Source organism: Pimephales promelas, chromosome 9, assembly GCF_988280905.1.
Source record: "Pimephales promelas chromosome 9, fPimPro1.hap1.1, whole genome shotgun sequence".
NCBI lineage: Eukaryota > Metazoa > Chordata > Actinopteri > Cypriniformes > Leuciscidae > Pimephales > Pimephales promelas.
In genome coordinates this window covers 30,176,947-30,188,754 of record NC_142777.1, presented here as the reverse complement: position 1 = coordinate 30,188,754, position 11,808 = coordinate 30,176,947, and the positions used below count along the sequence as shown (strand labels likewise).

The 11,808-nt window shown below is 35.6% G+C and overlaps 1 protein-coding gene across 2 annotated transcripts in view; it reads left to right on the top strand.

The window, feature by feature from the left end:
* The window catches only part of fstl5 (follistatin like 5), a 117,184-nt gene that overhangs the window by 78,238 nt on the left and 27,138 nt on the right, over positions 1–11,808 (top strand). For both annotated transcript variants that reach the window (XM_039649087.2, XM_089134980.1), the window contains exons 8-10: positions 5,747–5,867; positions 9,063–9,224; positions 10,379–10,513. In XM_039649087.2, the coding sequence (XP_039505021.2) occupies positions 5,747–5,867; positions 9,063–9,224; positions 10,379–10,513 (418 nt within the window). The remainder of the gene's footprint in view (positions 1–5,746; positions 5,868–9,062; positions 9,225–10,378; positions 10,514–11,808) is intronic.

Sequence of the window (11,808 nt, the reverse complement as noted above, 5' to 3'; positions counted from 1 at the left end):
AAGTCATTTAAGAAAAAATAGTTAACAAAAGAATTTAGCAGATGTACTTAAATAAATGAAAGCAGTATAGAGAATACGGTATTTCTCTAGTGGGATGTGCTGTGTCTAAAATAAATGAGTACAAATTCATTAAACGCAGTGTTAAATATTTATGCACACTGAAATAATACATTTTTGTGTATTTTTTAGGGCTGTGCAAAAATTAATTGCGATTAATCGCATCCAAAATAAAAGTCTGTGTTTACATAATATATTTGTGTGTGCTGTATATAATTATTTTGCATATATAATTACCTATGCATGCATGTATATATTTAAGAATTATTTGCGCTTAAATTCTGCATATATACATAAATACATAATCTATATTTTATAAATATAAATATTTTATATATGAATAACACATTTTCTTAAATATATACATGCATGTGTGTGTATTTATATATACAAAATAATTATATACAGCACACACAAATATATTATGTAAACACAGACTTTTATTTTGGATGCGATTAATCGCAATTAATTTTTGCACAGCCCTAGTATTTTTACATAAAAAAATAAAATAATAATCATATTTTGTAGGATAAACTGTAGTGTGTTGGGAATACAACCCTTACAAATATATATATATATATATATATATATATATATATATATATATATATATATATATTACGGCTATAAAACGATTAATCGCGATTAATCGCATCCAAAATAAAAGTTTGTGTTTACATAATATATATGGGTGCACTGTGTATAATTATTTTATATATATAAATACACACACATGCTTGTATATATTTAAGAAATATTTTCATGTACATACTGTATATAGATTTATATATAATTTATGTTATATAAAAATATTAATATTTTATATATATTTATATATATATATTATATTTTTTCTTAAATATACATGCATGTGTGTGTATTTGTATATATATATATATATATATATATATATATATACACACACACAAAATAATGTGATTAATCGCGATTAATCGTTTGACAGCCCTATATATATATATATATATATATATATATATATATTAAAGAAAAATATACAATAAATTTTAAAGAAAAGAAAAAAAAAACGTTTCTCTGCCAGACTGCACATATATTTATGTAGAAGAAAGCTTTTCATGCTTCTGTATGTTACACTGTATTTTTATTTCTATTACTGGGTATATATTTGACCAGTCAAAAGCCTGTTCACTGGGGTATTTATTCAATTGAGTCAACACTAGCCTCTCTGTCATCCTCGATTCATTAAATGTTTATGAGGCCTTTAAATGAGGAGGGAGTCCGTGGCTGCCAAGATCCATCTCTAGAACCTTCACCCTGCAGTCCCTTCCACAATATCAGCCAGACGGGGACATACACACTCTCACAAGACGGTAGCATCTATATGAATAATCTACAGACTCAGAGGAAAGCTTGTTTAAATGTCAGCAGCTCTACAGACAATCCTTTAGGACAGCAAAGCTGGCTGACCTACACCAGAACATTCACACACCGTTGGGGCGTCCTGCTTTCCCAGAGCAATTAATGTCATCATGTCAGTCACAACCGTCCCACGCGAACCTATGGTGTATGGTCTGTTTTATATTTTCTTTGCATTTCTTTCTTTCTCCTGTCTACTTTTTAGTCTTCTATCAGATAGAACCTCATTTATCCAAGTATAGTTGGAGCTATTGTTAAGTTCAGTGAATTTTTATTTTCATTGCACTACTTTTTAGTCTGCCTTCAAAGACCCTCATCTATTTTAGAGTTGTTTGGTTTTTGTTTTGTTTCAATCTGTTTCGTTTAGTTTTGGTCTTCTGTAACCCCATTATCCAAATATAGTTGGGGTTATATTGTTGAGTTCAGTTCATTTTATTTTTATAAATATTTTATTTTATGCATTTCTTTCTTTCTTAGTCTGCCATCAGATAGAACCTCATTAATGCAAGTATAGTTAGAGGTAATATCGTTAAGATCAGTGAATCTCTTTCTCAAGTTAGGAAGCATCTAGTGCACGTTACTGTGATAAAATGAAGGCTCTTGCTGAGTGTTGCATCATGGGATGCTACTAAGATCACCACATGACCATTATAAAGCGGCTCTCTGAATGCATAAAACAAAAGAAGAGGATTTAAAGACTAAAGTAGAAACTGTGGGTAAAACTTTACTAAGGATTAGCAAGAAGAACATGGTCTCACACTGTTGAATAGTGTATAATGGACTATAAAGGTAAATGATCAAATTAAAAAAGTAGATGTCTAATCATTAAAAAGTGACAGCTGTTTCCTATGCAAAAGAAATCTGATAACCAAAATAAATCTTTGCATGTTGAATTTCTCTTTTGCACCTAATATGATTCTTGAAACTGAAATGTTGTTTCAATTGATTTCCTTTCTGCAGATCCCCTCTCAGGTAGGTTCATATTTTTGGGTTTGCATGCCTATAAGCTGCTAGATTCTGAAAACCCTAAAGCTAATGAGTTCTAACACCACAATTAACCCTTGGTGACTCACAAATCTGGAGACTAGGTTACGGTGCCTGCACTATTGAGCTGGTTCAGAGTCAAGGGAAATGAAGGAGCTGATGGTTTGCACTCTTCAATGCTTCTTCAAGACATCCTATTTCTCTGTTCATTTACCATGAGCTTTATGATGGCATATGCTAGACTTATATTTTGCAGTGGTGTGCTCTATGTCATATCCCTTATAGTATGCTGTACATCAGTGTTGGGGAAATGCTTTAGCTTTCCAATCTTCAAGCTACCAGTCAAGCTTAAGAAAAAAATTAGTTACAATACAAGTTACTAACAAAATTCATCAATGAATAGATTTTTGTATTAAACTGATAGATACAGTTAGAATCAGTCAGGGAATCAAATATATCATCTGAATGAATTCCCATAAATGAATCACACTTCTCAACAGAACTTAAGAGAGAGAGAGTATGGGTTTGATTATTGCCTCAGTTTGTCAGGTTTTAAAGCTGTATGCACAATATAATGTCGCATAAAAGCAAGGTACCATCATGCTGGCACTCATTGTAAAAGTAGATCATTAAGTAGAAAACTGAGCTAAGTTAAAAGCATCAGTGCTGTTAGTTAAATTCTCCACAATTCTGGTGTACACATTAGAGATGCGCGGATGGGCTATTATTTCATACACAATGGCATCACAAAACTCATCATCCATCCGCACCAATGTTTTTGAACAATTTTCAAAACCGCACCTGCCCGTCATCTGCTGATTGGGCGATACAAGGCGCTGCTAATGACAGCCGCGAGACTAGAAAGCTCTCAGAATATCAGCAGTGAACGCCGTCTCCAATCGACGCACAGGGACAAAAATAAATAAATAGCCTAAATTAACGGAGGAAACTTGTCAAGGTGTTCGTGGAGGTTCGAGGTTTAGCAGCACACTTGTGATGCAGCATATTAGACGTACCCATCTTGTGGCTGTCATGAACATAAACTGCTTTGCCAGTTTTGCAAATTACAGAGCCTGCACTGTCATCCTGATAAAACTTATTCCAGGCAACACTTTTCAGACCTTCTGTTTCCTTTGTTTTTAATTCTTCTTTTTTGAGTCTGTCACGGACCTTCTTCGACGGCGTTGCCATCTCTAATAATAACAAGCAGTCTTTGCATAGACTTGACTTGCTGCCTGATGAAAATCTGACTATTTCAAAGTGTGCTCGATTATATTTTTTTGGATGTAGTTATAGTCACATAACAATATTTAACAATGTATACATATATTTTTCATTTGATTGGTTCTAACGCCCGCCACCCACCCGGATTTAATTAAAAAACAATTTTCATCACGTCATCCGCCCGATACGCGGTTTATCCGCGGCTGTAACCGCCAACTGCTCATCTCTAGTACACATTAATTGTGGGTTTGTGTGCATACATGTGAGTGTCCACGTATATTCAATCTTACTGCATGATTCTGGTTTGATCTGGATTCTGCAGCCTAATCAAATCAAAATTTACATATTTAATCAGAACCATCTGAATCGTCCTTGAAGGAACACTTTCATGTTCCCGAGCATCAGGGTGACAGAAAAAGGCCAATGAACCTTGTAAAAACAGTGGCGTGAATTTATTAGCTTCATGGGGTTTTGTTTGGACATCCATGGCGTTTCTCTTCAGCCTTTGTTTTGTTTTATCTCTGATGCTGCTTGTTGCTGATTCTTCTTTTTTCTATTCTTATCATTAGACTTTCAAATGACTTGGTACGATCTGATTTCGTTTCATATTCAGAGGCTCCCCTGTTTTGCCTCTTTATAAAGCACTTTTTACTGTACTGCGGTTTTGAGCATGTTGTGGTGAAAAGCTCTTGTTTATTTGTTGATTTTGCACAATCAAGGTCGTGGGCTGTAGTGAGCAGTTTTGCATCCTTATTAGTGCATATTAACACAGCTAAACTGACGTTCTTTCATTGATTGTTCCATTCCAGGTATGTCCAAAGGCCAGTTACAGCCCACAGCTTGTCTATTAACATATATTGTATATGTGGCCGGTTACTGTGGTAACACTAACTGAAATCATGAGATTGTAGCAGAAATGTGGGATATTCATATAAAAATGTATTATATTGACATTTATTATATTGACATACTGAGATGTAGGCTATTAAAGGAGGAATGATATAGGCCAAAATACATGACTTTTTGTTATAAGCTAGTAGTTTTGAGCATTTCTGATAAAGCCACTCCATGGAAATATTATAGTTAGTTTTTTGGTGCCACTGGTGTCGAATATTAGTTTGAACTCTATAAATAATGAAGGAGAAGTATCCGGCCCCCAGGTGTGTCTACAACATCAAATCTAACCCCCTTGCACACCCCTTTTCTGTTAGAACTATGTGGGTATGTACAGTAGATTAAATGTCTGTTAATGCTATATGACTTGATAATGTAGTCTTTGAATTATCTTCATTTCAATTTCATCTGTTTATCATGTAACTCTTTCAACAGTTGACAGCCTTAATTATTTGCACATTTTTTGTGGAGTTTAGATGCATGTTCTATACCTTCTGCATAAATACTTTCTTTTTTTTTTTTGTCAATTCTTTTGTCATTTTTAAAGAGATGGTTAACCCAAATATAAAAATTATATAATTTACTCACTAGCATGAAATTTGAAAGTACGCGGTATGTACTTTCTTTCATATATATTATATATCTTTCTTTTGTGTCAAAAATCATCTTTGGTGTTCAGCAAAAGAAAAAAAAAGGTCATACACGAAATTAGAAGAAAGGGAGGTTGAGTAATTTATGACAAAATGCTGAATTTTTGAATGAACTGTTCCTTTAAGTTTGTTGTTTTTCTCAGAAGCAGTGTGTTGAGAATAAATGGTGTGTGTAGCGCTTTAATGACAGCCTGCAGCAGAGCTGATGTAAATGTACGCTACAATCTGCTCCTATTGATTACCTTGTTTTTAACTGTGCCCATTCTCGTTCTCTCTCTCCATCTCTCTCTCTCTCTCTCTCTCTCTCTCTCACTCTCAATCCCTCTGTATTTTCTTTTCACTATGTCACAGAACAGTTTCACAGCAAGCTGGTTTCTTTTCTCTCTGCAATCCAGTATCTGGATGCTTGATTGCACTCCCACTAACATTGGTTATAGTGGTTCACTGTGGTATTTCCAGTTCTGGGCTGTTGTTTCCACTTGTGTGTCATAATCTCTCACTCTTTAAGGTAATTTTAATGTAATTGTGTGTATTTTTAACAGGATTTCGGCGATGATGGATCATTGTACATTACCAAAGTGACCACTACACATATGGGCAACTACACCTGCCATGCAGACGGCTACGAACAGCTATTCCAAACACACATCCTGCAGGTTAATGGTATGTAATATACAAGCATATTCACTTGTGTAATTAGCAGTCAGAATCAAGTATTCAAGAGAGCATGAATTCAATCCAAAATTTGATATGCACTTTACTGTACAGTAGCTTGTGCAATGTAGTATATGTTCATAGCAAACACTAATAGTACTTGACAACAAGCATTATCATCTCACATATCATACTGTAGGTGGCATGTTATGTTACGTGCTTTAAATAAGTGAAAAGTACGTATATAGCTTGAGTATGTAAAGTTAATAGCTGAAACATATTGATAAAGTTCACACGAAGGACGATAACTATGGTGATAATAAAAATATATTTCTAAAAATTTTTCTAAATATAAAAGAATAGCAGAGTCCACACCACACCTATAAAGGCACAAAGAAACGGTTTGTCACTTTCAGAACGAATTTTTTTTTTTTTTAGCTGATGAACAATAAAAACAATGACAGCCAATCAAAACGTCATCGTCCGCAGTTGTTTAAGCTAATATAGTTGTTGTTATGTACAGGCCTTTACATCTGTATTTAAAAAAAAAAAAAAAAAAAAAAAAAAAAAACTCAGCTATGAATAGTATATAAAATAAATGCATCATATATGAATCATAATTTGTAATTGTATTATATATTTTACTTAGGGTAATTATGACATAATTAATCATTATAATTTTTACTTATGTTATAGAGAGATTTATGCATAAAAAATCATATAATACATTATTATTAATAAATAATATTGTTGTTAGAGGAGTACTCTAACATAATAATGAATAATGAATAATGAATAATGTCTTTTGCATCGTTTTTGTTCTCTGCAGGTGAAACTGTATGATTTTCACCATTCCTTGATCTCCTGCTACATTTTTCCTTGTTTTTTCTCATTGACACATGAAGCACATGTGCACTAAATAATAAGATCACAATGCAATTGAATGAAAAACAATTGAATTTGCCTCTGGAGCCGTTGCCTAGCAATTAATCGTGGTCAGACCTGGGAGAAAACGAGAAATTAATTAAGTGGTGACGCATGTTCCCTTTTTGTGTTTTGAGCCACAAGGGCACTAGTGCTCCCCTTCACCTAATTATGCTTCCTGATGACCAAGAGCAATGGAATTTTGCCTGATCTTTTTAACTTTTTACAATCCACAGTCAGTTTTCTAATGTTTTTACTATTATTACATTCATTTAAGCTAAAACATTTGCATTTCTCTCAAAGAATTTTTAATTAACTTCCTGCGTTAACATGATATAACATAATTGTTGCTTTATTTTTAAGGCAGGGTTTCACCTGATGGTTATCCAAGGCTAAAAAAAAAAACAGGCAAAAAAAGAGAAACATTAATAACCATCTCTGTGATTCGTATGTATACAGTGTGTGTGTGGGTGTCATTATTTGTTTAAGAGCAGTGTTAGCTGTGAAAATGAAAGGGGTCGGACAGGTTCACAGAGACCTGCTGTCTCCGAGATGGTGAAATGGAGAGGAAACTCTAATCGAGGACACTGAAAGCTCATCAGCACCGACGCACACACCGGAGCACTAGAAAAACACACAATTCTCTGTTCCACATGTAATGGACACGTCTGCACACCAAGAGAGACAAAGACAAACATAAACTAATAAATCTGACTCTCAATTTCACGGAGGAACAAATACACACAGAGAATTTATCCGGTCCAGTGATGGCGGACTTACACACTACCAGGCCAAAACACTTGCTTATTCGCACAGAAAAACAACACAGAGGAAAACAAAGAAAAAGGAGTGAGATTGGAGGAGACGAGGGGCCATGAGAATTTTGTGATAGAGCTGTCAGCTTTGATGTGTTTCACACATGGGGACAATCTCAAGTCGATCCCCAGGTAATAAATACACACAAAGACAGATCAAGGTAGACACACACAGAAAGAAAAGTCATTTCGTAGGGATTTTATATCATTTCTAGGTTAAGCTTAGGGACGAATAAGAACGAGAGAGAGAGCTGGTTATGTGATAGTCCCACTTAACCAATTCTGTCACTTGGTTTTTCTAATGTAATTCCCTTGCTATAATTTAAAAAAAGGATAAATAAAGGGATAATTCACACAAAATTTAATTCTTACTGTCATTTTTGCCAACTTTTATGTGGTTGCTTTTTCCCCCTAAAATGAGTGTTTTTGAAGATTATCCTTGGTATTTTTCTCCATATAATTAAAGTATTAAATATACAAGCATATTCACACTTACTTAATGACCAATTAGAATCAAGTATTAAAGAGCATTTAACTGACATTTAAGAATGACTGTTGAATTTAAGGAGAATCTGATTTATCCTGTTGTTGTTGTTGTTTTCAAAATTAGTGCTTTTTTTTTTAATTGTCTGTGCAATTTATATTTACATTACATTTTTTTTTCCAAATATTAAAAATGAAAGGAAACCAGATCTGTCAAGCTTTAAAAATTACATTGACACACATCCATATAACATTGTTTTGATGGAATATATTAGGAGAATAATGACTTCCTCACACAAATCTATTTTAATAGCTTCAAAACACTTTTCAGAACACCAAGCAACATTTTTCATGAAATATTAATATTGAAATAGGGTAAAATGTTGATTTTTAACTTTCTTTCTCAAACTCAGAATTACACTGAGAAGATTATACGTTTTCCTACTTTTCCTTCATGCATCATGGCTTTGTTTTCACACGGTGTACTGTTTATCAAAATCTGCTCATTAGCAATGAGCTGATCTTGGAACACCACAAGGACCTGAGCTCGCGATTTTTACACTAAATGATTTCTGCTTTTCATGAGTTGAGTTGAACCCCACAGTCCCAGGGAGCTTAACGCACTTATTTCACTCCCTGTGCCTTGAAGCTAAGCATTTCATTAAATCAACCCCCTTGTGTGCTACAAAATTGGTCACCCTGCCGGGACTATCCAAACATTTCCTTTCATTTCTCCCATTTCCTCACTTAGAGAGTTCTAAATAAAGTAAATAAAGCAAAATTATATATGTATATACTTTCTTGTAGAATTAAAAAAAACTCTTAGTTCCCAAAAGCATTGAATAATAAAACCAGTGCCACCAATGGTCTCTACAATCAACTTGGCTCACAATGCTTTGCCCAGGACGTTGACTGTTCATTCATTATCATTATTGCTAACACTCTGTCCTTCCCTCTGTTTTTTTTTTTTTATTATTCATAGTCCCCCCTGTTATCCGGGTGTATCCAGAGAGCCAGGCGCGCGAGCCAGGGGTCACGGCCAGTCTGCGGTGCTACGCTGAAGGCATTCCCAACCCACAACTCTCATGGCTGAAGAACGGCATGGACATAACCACAAAACTCTCCAAACAACTCACACTTCAGGGTACAAACAAATAACCATAGGAAATTTCTGAATCTTTTTCTGATTTCTGATTGTAATGCTGCAAATGGCACAGAAATTACATTTAAGGATACAAGCATTTAAACATGTCCTCTCTATAGGACAATTATGGATGTCAATCTTAAAGAATTACACCATTTTCATTCTGGTTCCTTTCATGTAAAGAATCTTTTAGTGCCATTAAGAAGTAATATTTGTGGGGGGGAATTCACTGCCAAATGATGAGATAAAAATCACTCAAAAGTCATTAGCCACTTTTTCACCATTGAGCCACACCATTCTCATTGCTTAACCATTCCATTTCGTGTCGATCTGGCCCGGCCTGTCCGGATATGGTTCTAAACCTCTTTGGAATGTAATACAAATGTGTCAAGACATTACAGACTGTATGAGATGTAAATAGCGACTGTATTGTGGAAGATGATCGGGTATTCTTTTATTTTTGTGTTTACTTTGCTCAACTGGTGCACATTTCTGTTGAGAAACTGTTAGCCAAGCAAAAGACAAGCGACCAATCCAGAGTGGCGATGTCACTACACGCATTATACACAGAATTCCTGGCACAGGATAACTGGACCTCTTCCTTACCATTCAGGTTAAATGGGTGGCTATCTATTCCAGAAAAAATGCATGTGTGAGAAGCGTTAACAGATTTTTTTTTTTTTTTTATCAAAGCAACCAGTTCTGGAATTCAGGCAATTCCCAACCCTAAAGGCAGTAGAATCCTATATTCTCAACAAAAGCCTTTACACTAGCTGATTTCACCTTGGGAAAAAGTGCCTGTATCTTTACACAAGCAGACAATGATCTTGCCGTTCTGAAGGAGCTTAATATAGCCGTGATGCCTGCTGGTTCCACTCTAGCAGTGATTGACGTGTTTGTCATAATCTAGATCTTTCCTCAATCCCACAAATCCCCCCTGTGGGGCCTCTCATCAACAAATGTTCCTCAAGTCAGCTAAAGCTAACATGACAACTTGAGAACACTATAAATGTTTCAGCCGTTATCAAACACATTTTCATGATCCCATTAGAGGCGCTTGCATAAATGGAGCCGTTTCCTTCACAATCGATTTAGAGAGGTGATGGAGGAAAAGTTCACTTCAGTCCTTCCTTCGTTCTTTCTTTTCTTTCCAGCTAACGGGAGCGAGGTGCACATCAGTAATGTTCACTTTGAGGACACCGGCGCCTATACCTGCATTGCGCGTAACGAGGCGGGTGTGGACGAGGACATCTCCTCTCTGTTCGTGGAGGACTCCGCAAGAAAAACGTGTATGTATAAGTCATGATGTGCAGTCCATCCCTCCCTATGATGGAAATTCACTTCCTGTTTCTATGCATTATTCATCAGACTGAACATTAATAGTTTATAAACTTCAGATAATAATAGTAGGCTACCAAAAAGAGATAAAATAATGGAAGAAGAATCCCAGCGGCCTGATTTTTCAATATTTGTCAGGAGTTTTATGGTGCTCTGCATTGAAATAAAAGGAAAATAAGACTTAAAGAGCCCCTATCATGGATTTTTGAAAATGACTGTTCATGTAGTGTGGAATATAGCTCTAAGGGAATGAAAACATCCTGCAAAGATTTATATCAGAAAGTGCACCGTATATAAAGTGATTGTCTTTCAAAAGTGAGAGTCGACTCTGAGTCTATGAAATGAATTGTTTTTGAAACGAGTCATTAGCTGTTACATCGTGACGTAGAGAGCTCATTGGCCGCTCCCAACAACTGCGCGCGCTAGAACACATTCAAATACTTCAGCTGAATCGCATCATGTCGAGAAGACGCTGTGTTCTACATTGCAAAGACAGTTCAGCCACTTGTTTCCATTGTCCAGGGACGAGCATGTGAAGAATCAGTGGTCAGAGTTCATATTTGCAATGATACCACAACAGTATAGCCCGAACCTTGTGTTCTCATCATTTTAATGACGAATCATTCGCAAGCCAGTTGTTCCGGAAGGAGGGCTCAGTATCCAGTGTATATGGATCAGGTTCGTCCTCCTCCGAATCACAATCTGTGAGTAATATTAATAATGTTTGCTGTTATGTTTTCTGTCGCATGCACAATATAGTTATATTGTGTTGTGTACACTCCACGCAGCTTTCTAAGCGGGGTAAAGTTAGTTTTGTTTTTGATATTCACCAGACATTCATTGAAAAATGGCAATTACCTCCTAAACGACTTAGCCAAATATGACTTCGCTCTATATAATAAGCACTGCCCCTCAAAAGCCCCTCAATGTGAGTTTCGCCGGGAAAGCTTGCTCTTGACGGAGACGCGAGTAAGGGACCGTGTGGAAAGTGTACTTTTTCTGACATGTTTGTTCAAACACTATATACAATTTTCAACACAACACAAGCTATAATCTTGGTTATGGGCGTTCCGTTGCCGACAATCTCTGCCTGCGGTTTACCAATAACAACTGACTGGGACATTTGACCAATCGCCGCAGATTCGCGTCACTCAAAGGAGGTGTTTGGGAAAATGAATCATTGAACGAATCATTTGGGAGTCGTTGAGCAAATCAGTTAAAAATAAATGCATATTATAAGACAAAT